General features: G+C 54.5%; 1 protein-coding gene across 2 annotated transcripts in view; it reads right to left on the reverse strand.

Moving 5' to 3' along the window:
• Positions 1-208: 208 nt before the first annotated feature.
• The window catches only part of PPP6R2 (protein phosphatase 6 regulatory subunit 2), an 84,197-nt gene continuing 60,191 nt past the window's right edge, over positions 209-24,214 (reverse strand). Inside the window, exons 13-24 of one of the 2 annotated variants that reach the window (XM_005533795.3) lie at positions 21,657-21,772; positions 20,316-20,401; positions 19,943-20,023; positions 19,504-19,601; positions 13,822-13,879; positions 12,618-12,745; positions 11,639-11,796; positions 10,082-10,235; positions 9,655-9,743; positions 9,085-9,262; positions 2,676-2,831; positions 209-1,765 (exon numbers count right to left, since the gene is read on the reverse strand). In XM_005533795.3, the coding sequence (XP_005533852.2) occupies positions 1,714-1,765; positions 2,676-2,831; positions 9,085-9,262; positions 9,655-9,743; positions 10,082-10,235; positions 11,639-11,796; positions 12,618-12,745; positions 13,822-13,879; positions 19,504-19,601; positions 19,943-20,023; positions 20,316-20,401; positions 21,657-21,772 (1,354 nt within the window). In that variant the 3' untranslated portion in view covers positions 209-1,713. Of the gene's footprint in view, positions 1,766-2,675; positions 2,911-9,084; positions 9,263-9,654; positions 9,744-10,081; positions 10,236-11,638; positions 11,797-12,617; positions 12,746-13,821; positions 13,880-19,503; positions 19,602-19,942; positions 20,024-20,315; positions 20,402-21,656; positions 21,773-24,214 lie in introns of those variants that run through there. The other variant, XM_014262275.2, reaches the window with a different exon arrangement.

The raw sequence follows: 24,214 nt of genomic DNA on the forward strand, positions 1-24,214 counted from the left end.
CAGCCCCATCCCCTGGAGACCCTCGGGAAGGGATCCCAGCCACAGCAACGCTCCAGCCGATCCCACACGGCACCGGGAACAGGCTGGAAAAGCATCCCCCAGGACCCAGCCAGGCTGTACCAGCACATGGATCCTTCAGCTTCCATGGAATCAGCCCCGAGAACGCCCCAAGGGAAGCCGATATCCAGCAGAACTCTAGCACCAATCCTTGGAAAAATTAAGACTTTAATGTGTCTCCAATCAGGACCTCAAAACCACCGATCCTGCCTGAGAGTCCTGGCTGGAGCGGGACTGATCCCTGAACACCAAGCGGGGAAAGCAAAGCACAAAGTGAGATTGGTTTTTTTCCCTCCCAGTGCAATTAACTTTAAATTATTAATTTTAAATTACACAGAGCGAGTGAAAACTTCAAGAAGGAGAGCCCAGCACCATCTGATTCCCACGGAACTGGGGGACAGTAACCTCGCTCTGGGAGCCACCCCGTTCCCCTCCCGGCAGAGCCCGGGTGGGAAGGCAGGAATGCACCCCAGGAATGCATCCAGAGCAGCTGGCTGCCCCCTGTGCCGAGCTCCAGCCTTCACTCCAAAGGGAGGAGTTTCCAGGATCCCACGGGGGGGGAGTTCCAGCTCGGCTGCCCCGCAGTGCCCCCGGCAGTGCCCCCAGGCCGGGCTGGCACTGAGCTGGGAGCCTGGAAGCGGCACAGCATCGCGTTCATTCATTCCATTCATCCCAGCTCCAGGTGCTCCCCTCACCTGGCCCCGCTCTCCCACGGCCCCGAGGGACCTGGGTGTCCCCTCCCCGGGCAGCCGTGTCCCTTCCGACGCTGCCATCGCCAGGTACAAAGTGCAAAAGTGTTGCTGTTCCTGCATCCATTAAAAACTTTAAAAAACAGAACAAAACAAACAGAAAAAAGGATTTCCATCATCATTTGCAAATACATTAATTCAGTTTCCAAAGAGCCAGCAAAGCCCTGGTCACCTCCTCGTGGGCCAACACGGACACGGGCAGGAGAAGCCGCCCGTGGCCCAGCCCAGATCCTGCCCCGATCCAGCAGGAGTCCAGCGCTGGGATTCAGGGACACCCCGGGACAGCCGAGCTCCGGCTGGGGACAAGCCCGGCCTCGGCCCTGCCCAAACGCAAGCCCTCCCTGCTCCCTCCCGTGGAAGTGTTGGCATTCCTCCTCTGCTGTGAAATGTTTCTGGTAAGGCTTTATTGCTCTACAAAGCGGTGCAAAGGCTGCCCGAGGACAGCTCCATCAGGAACTTTGGTCACACGGCTGCGGGATTTGTGCGCTGGCCCCGGCCGCCGCTGGACCTGCTACCTTCCCAAGAGAAGCTGAATACTGTGTGCAATAACACTGGGAAAACAGCACTGAACCCCCAAATCCAAAACAAAAACCAGGGGCACGGGGAAGGGGACAACTGAAATCAGGCAGAAGGCTTGGGAAGAGCCCGTCATTCCCGTGAGGACTGAACTCAATGCTACATTTCGACAATGCCGAGTGTCTTTCCGAACGGATCGGTGCTGTTGGATCTGCGTGTCTGGTCCTGAACGCCAGCTCGCTCTCATCAATGCAGCATTTATTAAAAAATAAAATTAAAAAGGAAAAAAAAAAAAAAAGAAAAAAAAAAAAAAAAAAAAAAAAGAATTGACAAATTGCATCACCAGGGAGCAGCCTGGCCTGGCTCTCACACACGTCCCGGGGCGCTGCCATCAAGCGGGGCCGTTCAACGTGGCTTCGGTGCAGGGCAAGGGCTCCTCACTCCTGCGGGGACACCGGGAACGGCCTCAGCCACACCGGGAACGCTCCCAAAGCCTCCCCCCACCCCTCCCGGCAATGCTGGGACCTGAGCTCCTCCCTCTGCTTTGTGTTTTCTGCCCGGTGAAGCGTCCTCAGCTCCCCACCGAGAGACTCGCCCGTGGATTATTACGTGGAAATTCATGGATTGTTACAGGGAAAATCAATGTGGAATCGGGGAATGGTCTGCGTGGGAAGGGACCTTAAAGCTGTCCGGTTTCAACCTCTTCCAAGGTGGTCAGAGGGACGGGGCACCTCTGCTATGAGCACAGGCTGGGAGTTGGGAATGTTCGGCCAGGGAGAGCTTCCAGAACATTGCAGGGCCTGAAGGGGCTCCAGGAGAGCTGGGAATGTTCCCCTGGAGAGGAGAAGGGTCCAGGGAGAGCTTCCAGAACGTTCCAGAGCCTGAAGGGGCTCCAGGAGAGCTGGGAATGTTCCCCTGGAGAGGAGAAGGGTCCAGGGAGAGCTTCCAGAACGTTCCAGGGCCTGAAGGGGCTCCAGGAGAGCTGGGAATGTTCCCCTGGAGAGGAGAAGGGTCCAGGGAGAGCTCAGAGCCCCTGCAGGGCCTGAAGGGGCTCCAGGAGAGCTGCAGAGGGACTGGGACAGGGCTGCAGGGCCAGGAGCCAGGGAATGGCTCCCAGTGCCAGAGGACAGGGCTGGATGTTGGGAATTGGGAATTGGGAATTGCTGGCTGGGCTGGAATTGCCAGAGCAGCTGTGGCTGCCCCTGGATCCCTGGCAGTGGCCAAGGCCAGGCTGGAGCCTGGGGCTGGGAGCAGCCTGGGCCAGTGGGAGGTGTCCCTGCCATGGCAGGGGGGCACTGGGGGGGCTCGGGGGTCCCTTCCCTCCCAAACCATCCCGGGATTTTCTGCCCTCACCTGTCTCTCGTGGCCGTTTCTGTGGCAGTTGTGACAGCGGTGGCCACTCTCTGGTGCCCGTCCGTGTGCGTGGCCGCGCTGCTCCGGGCTCGGGGGGCACCGGCAGGAGCGGATTCGGCCACGGGAAGCGTCTCCGGGGCCGTTCCATCGGAGCCACTGCGGGAGAGGGCAGGGACACGTCCATGGAACTCACACTGGAATGGGGCTCAGATCCCAGCTCTCCTCCTCACAAGGCCTAAAGATCCCGTCGGGAATGAGAACTGGCAATGAACTGGGAATAAGAAGAGCGGGCACAGGCAGGTCCCAGACCAACAGGACGCACCAGAACAGCTCCTCCAGGGAGGAATTCCCAACTCCTGCTGCAAATCCGGTCTGGCAGTTCCCAAACTGCAATTCCCACTGCCACTGCTGGGACACGGACCCTGCTCTGCCCCTCAGGCTTCTGGGGCACCCAGAAAATCCTGGATTTAGGGGCAGATCCTAAAACCCCATGGAGGAAAAACCCCAGGGATGGGATGTCCAGAACCCAAACATGCTGAAGGTGCTGCAGGAGGTGCCACCTGAGGGACAAGCAAAGCTGAAATCCTGGAAAAGGAGAACTGCAGAACAAACCCTCCCAATCTCTCCTTTGGAATAAAGCCATCCAGATTTCCAGCTGGAGAAGGGATTTCTGTGCAGATCCCGTTTTTTGGCTCCCAAGGCAGAGGATGAGCTGCCCCAGGAATGGTTTTCCTCCCAGTTTCCATCCAGAACAATTCCTTCTCCCTCTCTCCCAGAGCAAACCTCCACCAAAAGGAGGAAAGCTGAGTTGGAATCCTGTCACTGGCTCCAGGGGAGCTTTCATGGAATGAAATAATCCCAGCTGGATAACTGGACATGTGATAGAGACTGGAGACTGAGGTTCTATTTCTGGAGCACTTCTCTTGAAAAAAAAACAACACAAAAATGAGGAATAATGAGATCCAAACATTCCCTTTCCTCCAGAGCTCACAAGCTGCTCAGAAGTACCAAAATACACCTTGGAGAGACACAGGGATGGAGCTGCATTCCCAGGAATGTCGCTTCCCACACAAAAAGCTTGACATTTCCATGGCTGAAAGAGAAACTTCTGAAGCCCAACCCCTGAAGTTTCCAGGGCAGGAGGATTCCAGAGTTACCCGAGCACCCACAGGGGCTCGGGAATTTCTCTGCCTTCCCTGGAGCTGGACCAGGGCCAGACCCAGGGGTGACACAACAAGGAGTTTGGTGGGATGTCCTGTTGTCCCCTGACTCCCCAGGGGTGACACAACAAGGAGTTTGGTGGGATGTCCTGTTGTCCCCTGACTCCCCAGGGGTGACACAACAAGGAGTTTGGTGGGATGTCCTGTTGTCCCCTGACTCCCCAGGGGTGACACAACAAGGAGTTTGGTGGGATGTCCTGTTGTCCCCTGACTCCCCAGGGATGGGATCCCAAACCCCCCTGGGCAGCTGGATCCACACTGGGGAGCTGAGAGCGATTCCTGAGCTGCATCTCCTGGACTGGGGCAGCTGGGATGGGGCTCACGGAGGGTGGAACATCTGGAGGATGGGCTGCAACATCTGGATTCCACAGAATCCACAGAGGCCCTGGGCAGCTCCAAGGACAAAAGACCAACATCTGGATTCCAGGGATAAAGGGAAGGAAAACCTGAGTTCCTGAGCAGCTCCAAGGAGAATTGGAGATCTCTGTGTGGATTCCAGGGATAAAGGGAAGGAAAACCTGAGTTCCTGAGCAGCTCCAAAGAGAATTCGAGATCTCTGTGTGGATTCCAGGGATAAAGGGAAGGAAAACCTGAGTTCCTGAGCAGCTCCAAAGAGAATTCAAGATCTCTGTGTGGATTCCAGGGATAAGGGGAAGGAAAACCTGAGTTCCTGAGCAGCTCCAAGGAGAATTGGAGATCTCTGTGTGGATTCCAGGGATAAGGGGAAGGAAAACCTGAGTTCCTGAGCAGCTCCAAGGAGAATTGGAGATCTCTGTGTGGATTCCAGGGATAAGGGGAAGGAAAACCTGAGTTCCTGAGCAGCTCCAAGGAGAATTGGAGATCTCTGTGTGGATTCCAGGGATAAGGGGAAGGAAAACCTGAGTTCCTGAGCAGCTCCAAGGAGAATTGGAGATCTCTGTGTGGATTCCAGGGATAAAGGGAAGGAAAACCTGAGCTCCTGAGCAGCTCCAAGGAGAATTGGAGATCTCTCTGTGGATTCCAGGGATAAGGGGAAGGAAAACCTGAGTTCCTGAGCAGCTCCAAGGAGAATCTGAGATCTCTCTGTGGATTCCAGGGATAAGGGGAAGGAAAACCTGAGTTCCTGAGCAGCTCCAAGGAGAATTGGAGATCTCTGTGTGGATTCCAGGGATAAGGGGAAGGAAAACCTGAGCTCCTGAGCAGCTCCAAGGAGAATTGGAGATCTCTGTGTGGATTCCAGGGATAAGGGGAAGGAAAACCTGAGTTCCTGAGCAGCTCCAAGGAGAATCTGAGATCTCTGTGTGGATTCCAGGGATAAGGAGAAGGAAAACCTGAGTTCCTGAGCAGCTCCAAGGAGAATCTGAGATCTCTCTGTGGATTCCAGGGATAAGGGGAAGGAAAACCTGAGTTCCTGAGCAGCTCCAAGGAGAATTGGAGATCTCTGTGTGGATTCCAGGGGCACAAGGAGAAGGAAAACCTGAGTTCCTGAGCAGCTCCAAGGAGAATTGGAGATCTCTCTGTGGATTCCAGGGATAAGGAGAAGGAAAACCTGAGCTCCTGAGCAGCTCCAAGGAGAATTGGAGATCTCTGTGTGGATTGCAGGGGCACAAGGAGAAGGAAAACCTGAGCTCCTGAGCAGCTCCAAAGAGAATTCAAGATCTCTCTGTGGATTCCAGGGATAAGGGGAAGGAAAACCTGAGTTCCTGAGCAGCTCCAAGGAGAATTGGAGATCTCTGTGTGGATTCCAGGGGCACAAGGAGAAGGAAAACCTGAGTTCCTGAGCAGCTCCAAGGAGAATTGGAGATCTCTGTGTGGATTCCAGGGATAAGGGGAAGGAAAACCTGAGTTCCTGAGCAGCTCCAAGGAGAATTGGAGATCTCTCTGTGGATTCCAGGGATAAGGAGAAGGAAAACCTGAGTTCCTGAGCAGCTCCAAGGAGAATTGGAGATCTGTGTGGATTCCAGGGATAAGGGGAAGGAAAACCTGAGTTCCTGAGCAGCTCCAAGGAGAATTGGAGATCTGTGTGGATTCCAGGGATAAGGGGAAGGAAAACCTGAGTTCCTGAGCAGCTCCAAGGAGAATTGGAGATCTCTGTGTGGATTGCAGGGGCACAAGGAGAAGGAAAACCTGAGTTCCTGAGCAGCTGTGCCCTCCCTCACCTTCTGCTTCCCACCCAGCCACAGCCAGGCTGTTCCCAGGCACACAGAGTGCAGTTATCAAAATTAAAGCATTTATCAAACTGAAATGGATCCAAATTAACTGCATTTATCAGAATTAATGCATTTATCCAAATTAACTGCATTTATCAGAATTAATGCATTTATCCAAATTAACTGCATTTATCCGAATTAATGCATTTATCCAAATTAACTGCATTTATCCGAATTAATGCATTTATCAGAATTAATGCATTTATCAGAATTAATGCATTTATCAGAATTAATGCATTTATCCAAATTAACTGCATTTATCCGAATTAATGCAATTATCCAAATTAACTGTATTTATCAGAATTAATGCATTTATCAGAATGCATTTATCAGAATTAATGCATTTATCCAAATTAACTGTATTTATCAGAATTAATGCATTTATCAGAATGCATTTATCAGAATTAATGCATTTATCCAAATTAACTGTATTTATCAGAATTAATGCATTTATCCAAATTAACTGTATTTATCAGAATTAATGCATTTATCCAAATTAACTGTATTTATCAGAATTAATGCATTTATCCAAATTAACTGTATTTATCAGAATTAATGCATTTATCCAAATTAACTGCATTTATCAGAATTAATGCATTTATCCAAATTAACTGCATTTATCAGAATTAATGCATTTATCAGAATGCATTTATCAGAATTAATGCATTTATCCAAATTAACTGTATTTATCAGAATTAATGCATTTATCCAAATTAACTGTATTTATCCAAATTAACTGTATTTATCAGAATTAATGCAATTATCAGAATTAATGCATTTATCAGAATTAATGCATTTATCCAAATTAACTGTATTTATCAGAATTAATGCATTTATCCAAATTAATGCATTTATCAAAATTAACTGTATTTATCAGAATTAATGCATTTATCCAAATTAACTGTATTTATCAGAATTAATGCATTTATCAGAATTAATGCATTTATCAGAATTAATGCATTTATCCAAATTAACTGTATTTATCAGAATTAATGCATTTATCCAAATTAACTGTATTTATCAGAATTAATGCATTTATCCGAATTAACTGTATTTATCAGAATTAATGCATTTATCACAATTAATGCATTTATCACAATTAATTAATGCATCTCTCAGAACCAGCTGCCTCCAACCAAAGAGACCCTGGGATAACTCTGCCCCAATTCCAGGGAATTCTGCAATCCCAGCGGTTCCGCAGCCCCCAGGAGCTGCTGCTGCTGCCAGGGATGACCCCGAACTGTCACCAGCCACGGCTGAAGGGAACAAACCCCGGGGCGGGTGACAAACACGAGGAAATCCATGGAAAAGTATGAGGAAAAACCTCGGAATGTTAGAAATCTGCACGGATGCAGCAGGATCTGGGCAGGGCAGCAGCTGCCCCAGGACTGAAGGCTGGATTGAGGATCCAATTCCTACAGACCTGCCCAAGGCCTGGCTCTGCTCCAGCCTCTCCTGGCGCTTTCATCATTGATTATTGGTTTGACACCCAGGGGAAAACGAGAGCCTGGCTTAAAGCCTCCCCCCATGGCTGCAGGGGGATCCCAGGGGAGCCTCCGCTTTTCCAAGGGGTCCCACCCGGACCCTGCCCTGGGCCTGGATCCCTCATCAGGGACAGAGGTGATCCTGTGACACTGCAGTGACCCAAAGGACAGGGACACACTGCAGTGACCCAAAGGACAGGGACAGAGGCTCCTGTGACACTGCAGTGACCCAAAGGACAGGGACAGAGGTGATCCTGTGACACTGAAATGACCCAAAGGACAGGGACACACTGCAGTGACCCAAAGGACAAGGACAGAGGCTCCTGTGACACTGAAATGACCCAAAGGACAGGGACAGAGGTGATCCTGTGACACTGCAGTGACCCAAAGGACAGGGACAGAGGTGATCCTGTGACACTGCAGTGACCCAAAGGACAGGGACAGAGGCTCCTGTGACACTGCAGTGACCCAAAGGACAGGGACAGAGGTGATCCTGTGACACTGCAGTGACCCAAAGGACAGGGACAGAGGCTCCTGTGACACTGCAGTGACCCAAAGGACAGGGACAGAGGTGATCCTGTGACACTGAAATGACCCAAAGGACAGGGACAGAGGCTCCTGTGACACTGCAGTGGCCCAAAGGACAGGGACAGAGGCTCCTGTGACACTGAAATGACCCAAAGGACAGGGACAGAGGCTCCTGTGACACTGAAATGACCCAAAGGACAGGGACAGAGGTGATCCTGTGACACTGCAGTGACCCAAAGGACAGGGACAGAGGTGATCCTGTGACACTGCAGTGACCCAAAGGACAGGGACAGAGGCTCCTGTGACACTGCAGTGACCCAAAGGACAGGGACAGAGGTGATCCTGTGACACTGCAGTGACCCAAAGGACAGGGACAGAGGCTCCTGTGACACTGCAGTGACCCAAAGGACAGGGACAGAGGTGATCCTGTGACACTGAAATGACCCAAAGGACAGGGACAGAGGCTCCTGTGACACTGCAGTGGCCCAAAGGACAGGGACAGAGGTGATCCTGTGACACTGCAGTGACCCAAAGGACGGGGACAGAGGCTCCTGTGACACTGCAGTGACCCAAAGGACAGGGACAGAGGTGATCCTGTGACACTGCAGTGACCCAAAGGACAGGGACAGAGGTGATCCTGTGACACTGCAGTGACCCAAAGGACAGGGACAGAGGCTCCTGTGACACTGCAGTGACCCAAAGGACAGGGACAGAGGCTCCTGTGACACTGAAATGACCCAAAGGACAGGGACAGAGGCTCCTGTGACACTGCAGTGACCCAAAGGACAGGGACAGAGGCTCCTGTGACACTGCAGTGACCCAAAGGAGCCCCCACCACCCCTTGCAATAACCCTGTGCTAAATCCATCCCTCAGAGCCCTGTGCCACCCCAGGGGCAGGACCTGCTCTCCCATGGGACAGGGGACACTGGGAGCACACGGGGCCATCCCAGGGGCCGTCCCAGCCCCGGGAGATCCCTTCCCACCCACCTGGTGCGAGCCGCCCTGTCCTTGCCGGGCTCCTGCGCCGTGCTTTCCGTGCCAGCCTTGGCCTTGTCGTCGTCGTCGTCGTCGCTGTCGGAGCTGCCCGAGGAGCTGCTGTCCAGGGCCCCCAGCGGCGCCTTGCGCGTCCCGCACGCGTTCCACGCACAGGGAGCGGCAGCGCTGCCTGCGGGAGGAACAGCCCGGGCTGGAACCTCGGGAACGCTCCCTGCAACAGCCCCGCGGGCCCGACAGCCACCACGGGTGGTCTGGGAACTGTGGCCCGCCTGGGAAGGAGCCCAAAGCCCACCCGGTGCCACCACGGGTGGGGACAACTTCCGCTGCCCCAGAGCGCTCCAAGCCCATCCAGCCTGGCCTGGGACACCTCCGGGGATGAGTGAAGTGTCCCTGTGATATCAGCTCCAACTCATCTCCATCCCTTCTTCCCTGTCCCAGCAAACCCTGGGGATTTCTGCCTGTGCTTGGCGCGCTGATGCCGCAGGGAAGCCTCGGGGCTTGCCCTGCCCAGGTGCTCCCTGCAGAGCTGGAGCAGCCCGAGCGGGGCTCTGTGTCACTCACAGTTCTTGTCCTGGCCCTGTGCCGGGCTCCTGTCGCTGCCGCCGCTCTCGGGGTCCACGGGGGAGCTGCAGCGAGGCCCGGACTCGGAGCTGCGGAGGGAAAAGCCCTGAGCACGGAGCCAGGATCAGCCCAGAGCCTCCCGAGGGCCCCAGGAGCAGTCACCGGCCCTGCTCTTCCTTCCCATCCATGTTCTGAACTTCTCTAAGCCTTATTTGCTGGTTTTGCACCCCAGGAGGACACAGGGAGCGGGGCTGTGTCCCAGCCCCAGGCAGGAGCACTGGGAAGCAGCGGGAAGCACGACGGAGCCCCAGCATCAAACAATAAAAGAGGAAGAGGAAGGGATTAGAGGCAGGCACACCATCAGAATGTACCCCAGATATTCCCCCGTTCCCAAGCCCCAGGGGAGCTGGAATTCCGTGGTTCTTACCAGCAGAAAGGCTGGAAGTCTGTGAACTTGGCCCAGCCCTTCTCCTCCGGGGCGCTGCTCTGCGGGGCGGCCGAGTCCCACACGCTGGAGCCAACGTCCATGGCCACGGGCGGCGCGGGGCTCGCGGGCTCGAACACGGCCGTCCAGCCAGCCCCTGCGGAGAGAACAGCCTGGGGTGCCAGCCAGACAGCTGGGGACAGCTGGGGACAGCTGGGGACAGCCCTGGGGACAGCCCTGGGGACAGCCCCTGCGGAGAGAACAGCCTGGGGTGCCAGCCAGACAGCTGGGGACAGCTGGGGACAGCTGGGGACAGCTGGGGACAGCTGGGGACAGCCCTGGGGACAGCCCTGGGGACAGCTGGGGACAGCCCTGGGGATAGCTGGGGACACCTGGGGACAGCCCCTGCGGAGAGAACAGCCTGGGGTGCCAGCCAGACAGCTGGGGACAGCTGGGGACAGCCCTGGGGACAGCCCTGGGGACAGCCCTGGGGATAGCTGGGGACACCTGGGGATAGCTGGGGACACCTGGGGACAGCCCCTGCGGAGAGAACAGCCTGGGGTGCCAGCCAGACAGCTGGGGACAGCTGTGGACAGCTGTGGACAGCCCTGGGGACAGCCCTGGGGACAGCTGGGGACAGCCCTGGGGACAGCCCTGGGGACAGCCCTGGGGACAGCCCTGGGGACAGCTGGGGACAGCCCCTGCGGAGAGAACAGCCTGGGGTGCCAGCCAGACAGCTGGGGACAGCTGGGGACACCTGGGGACAGCCCTGGGACAGCCCTGGGGACAGCTGGGGACAGCCCTGGGGACAGCTGGGGACAGCCCTGGGGACAGCTGGGGACAGCCCTGGGGACAGCTGGGGACAGCTGGGGACAGCCCTGGGGACACCTGGGGACAGCCCTGGGACAGCCAGCCCCTGTGGAGAGCACAGCCTGGGGTGCCAGGGATGTTCTGGGCTCCAGGGATGTTCTGGGCTCCAGGGATGTTCTGAGCTCCAGGGATGTGCTGAGCTCCAGGGATGTGCTCTAGGGATGTGCTGGGCTGCAGGGATGTTCTGAGCTCCAGGGGGATGTGCTGGGCTCCAGGGATGTTCTGGGCTCCAGGGATCCCCTGAGCTCCAGGGATCCCCTGAGCTCCAGGGATGTGCTCTAGGGATGTGCTGGGCTGCAGGGATGTTCTGGGCTCCAGGGATGTTCTGAGCTCCAGGGATGTTCTGGGCTCCAGGGATGTTCTGAGCTCCAGGGATGTGCTGAGCTCCAGGGATGTGCTGAGCTCCAGGGATCCCCTGAGCTCCAGGGATGTGCTGGGCTCCAGGGATCCCCTGAGCTCCAGGGATGTTCTGGGCTCCAGGGATGTTCTGAGCTCCAGGGATGTTCTGGGCTCCAGGGATGTTCTGAGCTCCAGGGATGTTCTGGGCTCCAGGATGTGCTGAGCTCCAGGGATGTGCTCTAGGGATGTTCTGGGCTCCAGGGATGTTCTGAGCTCCAGGGATGTGCTCTAGGGATGTTCTGGGCTCCAGGGATGTTCTGAGCTCCAGGGATGTGTTTCCAAAGCCGTTACCTTGGGAGGAGCCCGACTCCTTCCTCTCCGGGGCGCTGCCCTTGTGCGGGGAGGGGGGCGGCCGCTGCTCCTCCTCCTCCTCCGAGTCCACGCTGCCGTCGTGGTCCCCGTTCTCCAGGTCACTCCTGGAGCTCTCCGACGTCTGCGACGCTCCAAACCTGAAGGGGAACCGGGAATGAGCCACGCCCGCATGGCTCAGCTCCTCCTCCCTGTCCCGGGGGAAGCAGCCCAGAGCCTTTCCCAGGGTTGTTTCTCCCAAAATATTTCCCCCAGTTGCTCGGGGCAATCGTGGGTGCTCAGGGGTTCCCCCAGCTTGCCCGGGGCTTTGGTGTCACGGTTCCCTGGAGGTGCAGGGCAGAGCCAGGGCTGGGCACAGCACACAAACACAAAGCAGCGCCCAGCCAGGGGGGCTGAGGCTGCTGATGCTCGGCAGGGACACGGCCAGGTCTTGGACGTTTTCCCTGTCTCCTCTGATCACATCTCAGATTGGGAATGATGGAAATAACTTTATCTAATGAGTGGCTCTATCAAAGGGATGGAAAATTATTTCAAAGCCTGAGATGCCCCTGGGAGGCCTCTTGTTCTCACTTTTCTGATTTGAACGTTCTGAGAATGTTCTGCCCACTCCCCTCAGGCTCACCTCCTCCTCCTCCTCCTCCTCCTCCTCCTCCTCCTCCTCCTCCTCCTCCTCCTCCTCTCCAAGGATGAGGGAAGGAGCAAATTCCAAGTGTTTAACACTAAGGGTGGGGGTTTTCAACGTGTCTGATGGAAGATTCATTAATTAGGTGTTCCCATTGTTAATGAATTCGCTTTAACTGGATCTGTCTCCAGCTCAGGAGAACCCCCAGCACAAGTGGCAGGGAGATAAAACCCCACAGCCCCAAAATGACACAAAACCCAAGGAATTCCTCCTGGCCCGGGCTGCAATGTGCAGATTCCCAGCTCCAGGGGGAAAATCAGGGTTCTGCTTTCACCTTACCGTGTCCTGGACTTGACCTGGGTTGCGTAGGAGATCTCCTTCTCCTCCCAGATGTCCTCCTCCTCCTCGTTGTCGTCGAACTGCTGGATGCGCTCGTTGCAGCAGGCCTCGAACAGGGAGGCGTTGGGCTGCAGGACCACAGGAATCACTGCACACCTTCTCTGAACACACTCATTTATTAAACCCAGGCTCAGGGCTGAGCAAACCCGGCTCTGCTCAGGAGCTGGGATCACCCGGGATCGCCACAGCCCTGCTGCTGCCTCCCTTTGGGGAATAGAGCAGGAAAGGCCAGGAACAGCCTGGCAATGTTTAGATCCATGAGAAATCCATCTCTGCCTGTGCTTCCCTAATCTGAGTCTGGAAAGATGATCTAAAGCTGCAAGAGCTGGGAATGTTCCCCTGGAGAGGAGAAGGGTCCAGGGAGAGCTTCCAGAACGTTCCAGAGCCTGAAGGGGCTCCAGGAGAGCTGGGAATGTTCCCCTGGAGAGGAGAAGGATCCAGGGAGAGCTTCCAGAACGTTCCAGAGCCTGAAGGGGCTCCAGGAGAGCTGGGAATGTTCCCCTGGAGAGGAGAAGGGTCCAGGGAGAGCTTCCAGAACGTTCCAGGGCCTGAAGGGGCTCCAGGAGAGCTGGGAATGTTCCCCTGGAGAGGAGAAGGGTCCAGGGAGAGCTCAGAGCCCCTGCAGGGCCTGAAGGGGCTCCAGGAGAGCTGCAGAGGGACTGGGACAGGGCTGCAGGGCCAGGAGCCAGGGAATGGCTCCCAGTGCCAGAGGACAGGGCTGGATGTTGGGAATTGGGAATTGGGAATTGCTGGCTGGGCTGGAATTGCCAGAGCAGCTGTGGCTGCCCCTGGATCCCTGGCAGTGGCCAAGGCCAGGCTGGAGCCTGGGGCTGGGAGCAGCCTGGGCCAGTGGGAGGTGTCCCTGCCATGGCAGGGGGGCACTGGGGGGGCTCGGGGGTCCCTTCCATCCCAAACCATCCCGGGATTCCCCGATTCTAAGAACAGACTGGCACTGCAGGGAGGAAGGAAGATTCCCTCTGTGCCAGGGGTGCTGCCTCAGAGGGAACATTTCCTGCAGGAGCCCCTGAGGGTTCTCTCCAGCCCCTCTGCACTGGCCAAAGCCCCCCAGCCTTTGCTCTCAGAATGCAAGCAGCACTTTTCCAGAGGCACATTTATCCCAGCACAATCCCACATCCCCACTCACGCTGTCGTCGTCGGCGTCGATGTTGAAGTTGATCTCGGCGATGCGGTCGAAGGGAGCGCTGGGAGGGAGGAGGAGGAAGAGCCTCAGGGACGGCTCCGAGGAGCTTCCCCAGGGGAGAGCAGCAGCCCCAGAGCCACTCCTGGGCTGGGATCCCTGCACAGCCACTCCTGCCCCTGGCTCCCCTCGCTGAGGGAAGGGTCATTCCAGCCCGGAACATTCCCTGCCCATGGCAGGGGGGCTCTGGAGGGGCTTCCCGGGGACAGCCGGGGGCTGTGCTGCCAGGAACAGGGACAGGAGGAGAGGGAACGGCCTCAGGCTGGGCCAGGACAGGCTCAGGATGGGCCAGGACAGGCTCAGGGTGGGCCAGGACAGGCTCAGGATGGGCCAGGACAGGCTCAGGATGGGCCAGGACAGGCTCAGGGTGGGACAGGACAGGCTCAGGCTGGGCCAGGACAGGCTCAGGATGGGCCAGGACAGGCTCAGGATGGGCCAGGACAGGCTCAGGGTGGGCCAGGACAGGCTCAGGGTGGGCCAGGACAGGCTCAGGGTGGGACAGGAAAGGGTCAGGTGGGCCAGGACAGGCTCAGGGTGGGCCAGGACAGGCTCAGGCTGGGCCAGGACAGGCTCAGGGTGGGCCAGGACAGGCTCAGGGTGGGCCAGGACAGGCTCAGGCTGGGCCAGGACAGGCTCAGGATGGGCCAGGACAGGCTCAGGGTGGGCCAGGACAGGCTCAGGATGGGCCAGGACAGGCTCAGGGTGGGCAGCAGCAGGAATTTCCCCATGGAAAGGGGGTCAGGCCCTGGAAGTGCCCAGGGAGGTTTGCAGTGCCCATCCCTGGAGGTGCCCAGGGAATTCCTGGAGGTGGCACTCAGGGGACAAGGTGGGCATCGGGCACAGCTGGCACTGGATGGGCTGGGAGGGCTTTTCCAGCCCCAGGGATTTTGGGATTCTGTGAATCTCAGTGCAGCAGTGGCTCAAAGCCCGAGGTGTGACTGCACTGTGAATATCCCAGGATGACCCAATTCCCAGTCCAATCCAGAGGAGCCCCTGGTAGGAATAGCAGAGGGTGCTGCAGGCCCAGAAATTCCCAATTCCCGGCGTTTGGATGCAGGAAGAGTTCACTCCCCCCACTCATGGATCTGCAGCTTTTCCAGTGTTTTTTCTTTGAAAGACTCTCCAGCTCGATCCTGCTGCAGTGCCAGGGACACTGAACCGTGACTGGTACCCCTGAAATATTCCAGCTCACTTCCAGCCCAGTGTCCAACAGCTGGAAACAGCTGGCAGTGAGCACCACTCCCAGAATATTCCAGGTTTTGCAGGACATTCTTCTTTTCCAGCCACAAACAGAGCCACAACATCCCAGGGACAGACTTTTTCCAGCTCCATTCTGCACCAGGCACAAGGCTCCTGGGGCAGCTCCTCGGGGATTTAACTCCTCCCTGTCCCTCACTCACATGGGGCTGTGTTTGACAGCAGTCAAAAGTCTATTTTATTTTATTTTATTTTATTTTATTTTATTTTATTTTATTTTATTTTACTTTATTTTATTTTATTTTATTTTATTTTATTTTATTTTACTTTATATTTTATTTTATTATTTTATTTTTATTTTAGTTTATTTTACTATTTTAGTTTATTTTATTATTTTAGTTTATTTGTTTTTATTTTATTTTATTTTAGTTTATTTATTTTTATTTTATTTTAGTTTATTTTTATTTTAGTTTATTTTATTATTTTAGTTTATTTATCTTATTTTATTTTGTATTTTATTTTATTATTTTATTTTATTTTTATTTTAGTTTATTTATTTTATTTTATTATTTTATTTTTATTTTAGTTTATTTTACTATTTTAGTTTATATTATTATTTTAGTTTATTTTTATTTTATTTTATTATTTTAAATTATTTTATTATTTTAGTTTGTTTTTATTTTATTTTAGTTTATTTTTATTTTAGTTTATTTTATTATTTTAGTTTATTTATTTTATTTTATTATTTTAATTTATTTTATTAGTTTAGTTTATTTATTTTTATTTTATTTTAGTTTATTTTTATTTTAGTTTATTATTTTAATTTATTTTATTATTTTAGTTTATTTATTTTTATTTTAGTTTATTATTTTAATTTATTTTATTATCTTTATTTATTTTTATTTTATTTTAGTTTATTTTTATTTTAGTTTATTTTATTATTTTAGTTTATTTTATTATTTTAGATTATTTATATTTTAGTTTATTATTTTAGTTTATTTTATTATTTTAGTTTATTTATATTTTATTTTACTTATTTTTAGTTTATTTTATTATTTTAGTTTATTTTATTATTTTAGTTTATTTTATATCTTATTTTATTATTTTAGTTTATTTATTTTTATTTTATTTTATTATTTTAGTTTATATTTTTAGGTTTTTGTTTTTTTTTTTTAATTATGTGTGGAACTGAATAATTTCTGTTCAATTCAACTCTGATTCTCTCCTGGAACTTTTTGGCCTTATCAAGTTTCTGATGTCTCTGCGGCCCAGGAAAAACCCCTGGATGGGAAGGGCAGAGGTGCTGCCTTGGATCCCAAGGAATTCCTGGGATGGAGAAAAACCCAGGAGCACTGGGATCCCCTGGAGCTGTGTCTGTAACTGGTCCCATAACTGGCACTGGGATCCCCTGGAGCTGTGTCTGTAACTGGTCCCATAACTGGCACTGGGATCCCCTGGAGCTGTGTCTGTAACTGGTCCCATAACTGGCACTGGGATCCCCTGGAGCTGTGTCTGTAACTGGTCCCATAACTGGCACTGGGATCCCCTGGAGCTCTGTCTGTAACTGGTCCCATAACTGGCACTGGGATCCCCTGGAGCTGTGTCTGTAACTGGTCCCATAACTGGCACTGGGATCCCCTGGAGCTGTGTCTGTAACTGGTCCCATAACTGGCACTGGGATCCCCTGGAGCTGTGTCTGTAACTGGTCCCATAACTGGCACTGGGATCCCCTGGAGCTGTGTCTGTAACTGGTCCCATAACTGGCACTGGGATCCCCTGGAGCACTGCTCTGTCTGTAACTGGTCCCATAACTGGCACTGGGATCCCCTGGAGCACTGCTGTGTCCGTAACTGGGATAATCCCAGTGCCAGGTGCATTTCCAAGGAGAGAGGATGAGCTGCAGCTTTAATGGGATTGAAGGAATTGTGTAAAAGCAGTGAATCCCGAGCTTTCAGCACGTTGTGTGACACTGAACCCCCTTTTCCCCGTCTCCCTGAACTGCTCCTCATCATCCCTGCTCCCTTCCTCAGGAGCTGCACGTCCATGGAAGCACCACAGCTCTGTCCCCTCTCTTCTCATCCCAACAGGGATGGAATTCCTTGGAAAAGATCTGTGTAACTGCCCAGAGCTGGTTCCCAGCCTTTGCCTTTGGACTCCTTCCAAACCAGGGCTGCTTTATTTCAAATATCCCTCTTCAAAACGAGAGAATGTCTCGCTTCTCCACCTGGCTCAGAGCTCGGGCTGCGCTCCTGGGAAACCAGGAGCTGTTTCCAAGCAGAGGAGGGACAAGGAGGCTCCAAACACCCCCAGACTCATTTGGGGTCACCAAACACCCCCAGACTCATTTGGTGTTGTCACCAAACACCCCCAGACTCATTTGGGGTCACCAAACACCCCCAGACTCATTTGGTGTTGTCACCAAACACCCCCAGACTCATTTGGTGTTGTCACCAAACACCCCCAGACTCATTTGGTGTCACCAAACACCCCCAGACTCATTTGGTGGTGTCACCAAACACCCCCAGACTCATTTGGGGTCACCAAACACCCCCAGACTCATTTGGGGTCACCAAACACCCCCAGACTCATTTGGTGGTGTCACCAAACACCCCCAGACTCATTTGGGGTCACCAAACACCCCCAGACTCATTTGGTGTTGTCACCAAACACCCCCAGACTCATTTGGGGTCACCAAACACCCCCAGACTCATTTGGTGTCACCAAAGCCCCCAGACTCATTTGATGTTGTCACCAAACACCCCCAGACTCATTTGGTGTTGTCACCAAACACCCCCAGACTCATTTGGTGTTGTCACCAAAGCCCCCAGACTCATTTGGTGTTGTCACCAAACACCCCCAGACTCATTTGGTGTCACCAAACACCCCCAGACTCATTTGGTGTCACCAAAGCCCCCAGACTCATTTGATGTTGTCACCAAACACCCCCAGACTCATTTGGTGTTGTCACCAAACACCCCCAGACTCATTTGGTGTCACCAAACACCCCCAGACTCATTTGATGTTGTCACCGAAGCCCCCAGACTCATTTGGGGTCACCAAAGCCCCCAGACTCATTTGGGGTCACCAAACACCCCCAGACTCATTTGGTGTTGTCACCAAACACCCCCAGACTCATTTGGGGTCACCAAACACCCCCAGACTCATTTGGGGTCACCAAACACCCCCAGACTCATTTGGTGTCACCAAAGCCCCCAGACTCATTTGGTGTTGTCACCAAACACCCCCAGACTCATTTGGTGTCACCAAACACCCCCAGACTCATTTGGTGTCACCAAAGCCCCCAGACTCATTTGGGGTCACCAAACACCCCCAGACTCATTTGGGGTCACCAAACACCCCCAGACTCATTTGGTGTCACCAAACACCCCCAGACTCATTTGGTGTTGTCACCAAACACCCCCAGACTCATTTGGTGTCACCAAAGCCCCCAGACTCATTTGGTGCCACCAAACACCCCCAGACTCATTTGGTGCCACCAAAGCCCCCAGACTCATTTGGTGTCACCAAACACCCCCAGACTCATTTGGTGTCACCAAAGCCCCCAGACTCATTTGGGGTCACCAAACACCCCCAGACTCATTTGGTGTCACCAAAGCCCCCAGACTCATTTGGTGTCACCAAACACCCCCAGACTCATTTGGTGTTGTCACCAAACACCCCCAGACTCATTTGGTGTTGTCACCAAAGCCCCCAGACTCACTTGGGGTCACCAAACACCCCCAGACTCATTTGGGGTCACCAAACACCCCCAGACTCATTTGGGGTCACCAAACACCCCCAGACTCATTTGGTGTCACCAAACACCCCCAGACTCATTTGGTGTTGTCACCAAACACCCCCAGACTCATTTGGTGTCACCAAACACCCCCAGACTCATTTGGTGTTGTCACCAAACACCCCCAGACTCATTTGGGGTCACCAAACACCCCCAGACTCATTTGGTGTCACCAAACACCCCCAGACTCATTTGGTGCCACCAAACACCCCCAGACTCATTTGGGGTCACCAAAGCCCCCAGACTCATTTGGTGTCACCAAAGCCCCCAGACTCATTTGGTGTTGTCACCAAACACCCCCAGACTCATTTGGTGTTGTCACCAAAGCCCCCAGACTCATTTGGGGTCACCAAAGCCCCCAGACTCATTTGGTGTTGTCACCAAAGCCCCCAGACTCATTTGGTGCCACCAAAGCCCCCAGACTCATTTGGTGTCACCAAACACCCCCAGACTCATTTGGTGTCACCAAAGCCCCCAGACTCATTTGGTGTCACCAAAGCCCCCAGACTCATTTGGTGTTGTCACCAAACACCCCCAGACTCATTTGGTGTTGTCACCAAACACCCCCAGACTCATTTGATGTTGTCACCAAAGCCCCCAGACTCATTTGGTGTCACCAAAGCCCCCAGACTCACTTGATGTTGTCATCCTGGTCGGCAAACTCCTCGTCGTTGAAGCCGAACTGATCCGCGAAATTTGCCGTCATCTGCTGGATCTGGTACTCGGAGAAGGCCTGGGAAGGGATCCCAGAAATCCATCATTAGGGTGTCCAGAGACAGAACTCCAGGAACAGTGGGGCTGTGAGGAAACAGCTCCCCCAGGAAAGCGCTGAAGTGCCAGGGAAATGTGTGGAATCCTCATCCCGACCCTGCCAGGGCAGGGCAGCTCTGCGATTCCCGCCCCGATCCCTCCTGAGCTGCTCCCGGGAGGATCCCAGCCCATGGAACTGCCCTGGGAAATCCCAGAGGAGCTGAACACACGGAGCAGAGCTCGGGAAGCTGCTCCACAGCAGGATGGACCGAGGACAGCCGCAGCACTGAGTTTCTGGGAGTAGTGAGGACGTTCCCAACTCACCTGTTGGAGAGTGAGCTCGTTGGGAAAAGCGCTTTCAATGTCCTCATCCTCGCTGGAGGAGTGCAGGTGGTGGGTGCTCACCTGGGAAAGCACAAACCAGTCAGGGAACCTGGGAAAGCTGGAAAAGCTCCCACGTTTCAACTCCACCAAAGCCCAAAGTCCTGCCCAGGCAGGAGCTGCCCCAAGGAACCCCAGGGAGCAGCTCAGCACCACGGATCAGCTCTGCTGAAGGACCATTATGGAACAGGTTCATGGAAATGATTTCTACTCTGTCCTGAAGCGTTCTTCAGCAAAACAAGGGAAAAAGGAAAACCAGGAGTATCCCTTTCTTCTGTTAGGGGAAGCCCAGCAGGCACTGCAGGGACCGACTCACCAAATCCACCGTGTTTCTCCGGTTCGTCTCCGTCAGCGTCTCCTCCACAAAACTCTCCCACCTGCCCCTGCAGTCCTCAGGCAGCTCTGGAACGAGAGGAACACAGGAACCATGGGATTCGGCTGTTCTCAGCTCCCTGGGGACTCACCTGGCCCAAGGACTCCCAGCTTCTCTCACCCTGCTGGGAACAACCACCCCGAGCGGGGCTCCAGGTGTGCCTGGGTCTTCCCTTTTCTCCCGGGACTGGGGGGCCCTTCCCTGCCATCCCCCTCCCATCTCTCCCTTCCCTCTCCCATCCCTGCCTTCCCTTCTCTCCCATCCCTCTCTCATCCCTCCCATCCCTGCCTTCCCTCTCCCATCCCTCCCATCCCTGCCTTCCCTCCCATCTCTCCCTTCCCTACCATCCCTCCCATCCCTCCCTTCCCTCCCTTCCCTCTCCCATCCCTCCCTTCCCTACCATCCCTCCCATCCCTGCCTTCCCTTCTCTCCCTTCCCTCTCCCATCCCTCCCATCCCTGCCTTCCCTTCCATCCCTCCCTTCCCTCCCATCCCTCCCATCCCTCCCATCCCTTCCATCCCTCCCATCCCTGCCTTCCCTTCCTTCCCTCCCATCCCTCCCATCCCTCCCATCCCTTCCATCCCTCCCTTCCCTCCCATCCCTCCCATCCCTTCCATCCCTCCGATCCCTTCCATCCCTCCCTTCCCTCCCTTCCCTCCCATCCCAGCACACCGGGGAGCCCCAAGGGGAGCAGAACCTGAGGGTGGAGGAAAGGGAATGGAGAAATAACACAAGGAGAAAAGAGAGGATTGTGCCCTCAGATCGTCACTGCCCGGCAGGGGCGGAGCAGAGGGGATGGACAATGTGGAAAATGGAAAATCTTCCTTCCTCCCACCCAAACCTCGGGGAAAAACCAGTTCTCCCAGTGGATCCAGTGAGGATGGACACAGCCTGGGAACATCCCTGATCAGCTGATGGGTCTGTGGCTGCTGGGGACATTTAACCCCGAGTTTCCTTCCTCAGAGGTGTCACGGAGTCATGGAATGGTTGGGTGGGAAGGGACCCCAGACCCCCCCAGTGCCCCCCACCACGGCAGGGACATCTCCCAGTGCCCAATCCTAACCCCACTGTGAAAACCCAGAGCAGCCAGACGGGGTCTCACCATGCTTTCAGTGATGGGATAGTGCGGCATTTCCCCGGGAATCCTTTCCAGTGGAAAGGATCTCGAGGAAATACCTGCAGGGAGTCCTTCCAGGAGCTCCCAAGGGGTTTTTTCCCTGGAGAGCAGTGAGGGGGAGCTGGAGGAGGAAGAGGAGGAAGAGGAGGAGGAGGAGCAGGCGGTACCTTTGATGAAGTCACTGATCTGGGCCTGCATGGGTCCCTTCTCCATGTTGTGCACCACGGCGTTGGCGATGCGGGTCAGGTGTCCCATGTTCCCTCTCCTCCTGCCGCCCTCCGCCCTGGAACAGAGAGCAGCCGCTACCCTCGGAGCCGGGACACACTCGGAGCAGGGACACACTCGGATACCCTCGGAGCAGGGACACACTCGGAGCAGGGACACACTCGGATACCCTCGGAGCAGGGACACACTCGGAGCAGGGACACACTCGGATACCCTCGGAGCCGGGACACACTCGGAGCAGGGACACACTCGGAGCAGGGATACCCTCGGAGCAGGGATACCCTCGGAGCAGGGACACACTCGGAGCAGGGACACACTCGGATACCCTCGGAGCCGGGACACACTCGGAGCAGGGACACACTCGGAGCTGGGATACCCTCGGATACCCTCGGAGCAGGGACACACTCGGATACCCTCGGAGCAGGGACACACTCGGATACCCTCGGAGCAGGGACACACTCGGAGCAGGGACACCCTCGGATACCCTCGGAGCCGGGACACACTCGGAGCCGGGACACACTCGGAGCTGGGATACCCTCGGAGCCGGGACACACTCGGAGCAGGGACACACTCGGAGCAGGGACACACTCGGAGCAGGGACACACTCGGATACCCTCGGAGCCGGGACACACTCGGATACCCCCGGAGCAGGGACACACTCGGATACCCTCGGAGCAGGGATACACTCGGAGCTGGGACACACTCGGAGCAGGGACACACTCGGAGCAGGGACACACTCGGAGCAGGGACACACTCGGAGCAGGGATACCCTCGGATACCCTCGGAGCAGGGACACACTCGGAGCCGGGACACACTCGGATACCCCCGGAGCAGGGACACACTCGGAGCTGGGATACCCTCGGAGCCAGGACACACTCGGAGCAGGGACACACTCGGAGCTGGGATACCCTGGGATACCACGATGGGAAACTCTCGGAGCCGGGACAGAGCCCTAGGAATTGCCCCAGCATTCCAGCTCCAATGGCCACGGAATTCCAGCTCCAATGGCCACAGAATTCCAGCCCCAATGGCCACGGAATTCCAGCCCCAATGGCCACAGAATTCCAGCTCCAATGGCCACGGAATTCCAGCTCCAATGGCCACGGAATTCCAGCCCCAATGGCCACGGAATTCCAGCTCCAATGATCACAGAATTCCAGCCCCAATGGCCACAGAATCCCAGCCCCAATGATCACAGAATTCCAGCCCCAATGGCCACGGAATTCCAGCTCCAATGCCCACAGAATTCCAGCCCCAATGCCCACAGAATTCCAGCCCCAATGGCCACAGAATTCCAGCCCCAATGATCACAGAATTCCAGCTCCAATGCCCACGGAATTCCAGCCCCAATGGCCACAGAATTCCAGCTCCAATGCCCATGGAATTCCAGCTCCAATGGCCACAGAATTCCAGCCCCAATGCCCACAGAATTCCAGCCCCAATGGCCACAGAATTCCAGCCCCAATGATCACAGAATTCCAGCTCCAATGATCACAGAATTCCAGCTCCAATGGCCACAGAATTCCAGCTCCAATGCCCACAGAATTCCAGCCCCAATGGCCATAGAATTCCAGCTCCAATGGCCACAGAATTCCATCCCAAATGGCCACGGAATTCCAGCTCCAATGCCCACGGAATTCCATCCCAAATGCCCACGGAATTCCAGCTCCAATGATCACAGAATTCCAGCTCCAATGCCCACGGAATTCCAGCTCCAATGATCACAGAATTCCAGCTCCAATGCCCACGGAATTCCAGCCCCAATGCCCACGGAATTCCAGCCCCAATGCCCACAGAATTCCAGCCCCAATGGCCACAGAATTCCATCCCAAATGGCCACGGAATTCCAGCTCCAATGCCCACGGAATTCCAGCTCCAATGGCCACAGAATTCCAGCCCCAATGGCCACAGAATTCCAGCCCCAATGGCCACAGAATTCCAGCTCCAATGCCCACGGAATTCCAGCCCCAATGCCCATGGAATTCCAGCTCCAATGGCCACAGAATTCCAGCCCCAATGGCCACAGAATTCCAGCCCCAATGGCCACAGAATTCCAGCTCCAATGCCCACAGAATTCCAGCTCCAATGCCCACGGAATTCCATCCCAAATGGCCACGGAATCCCAGCCCCAATGCCCACGGAATTCCAGCCCCAATGCCCACGGAATTCCATCTACAGCACAGCCCCTGGCAGAGCTCCGGGGTGGGGCTGGGACTGCAGCAGTGACTCCCCCAGGAGAGAAAACATTCCCATCCAACCATGGGATAAAACCAGATCCCAAGAGCGAGCCCGAGCAGCTGGAATTCTCTGGGAAGCGAAGCTGTGCTCCAACCCAGCTCAGGGAATCCTGGAATTGGGAATGAAGGGACCCCCCAGAGCCCCCCCAGTGCCCCCCTGCCACGTCCCAGGCTCCAGCCTGGCCTTGGGATCCATCTGCCACTGAGAGCAGCCAACAAAACCCCACCTTCCCAAAGCCCCAGCTGAGATTCCTCTGCTTGAA

Source organism: Pseudopodoces humilis, chromosome 5 (assembly GCF_049639895.1).
Source record: "Pseudopodoces humilis isolate 2021_Gansu_Grassland_sample_001 chromosome 5, ASM4963989v1, whole genome shotgun sequence".
Lineage (NCBI taxonomy): Eukaryota > Metazoa > Chordata > Aves > Passeriformes > Paridae > Pseudopodoces > Pseudopodoces humilis.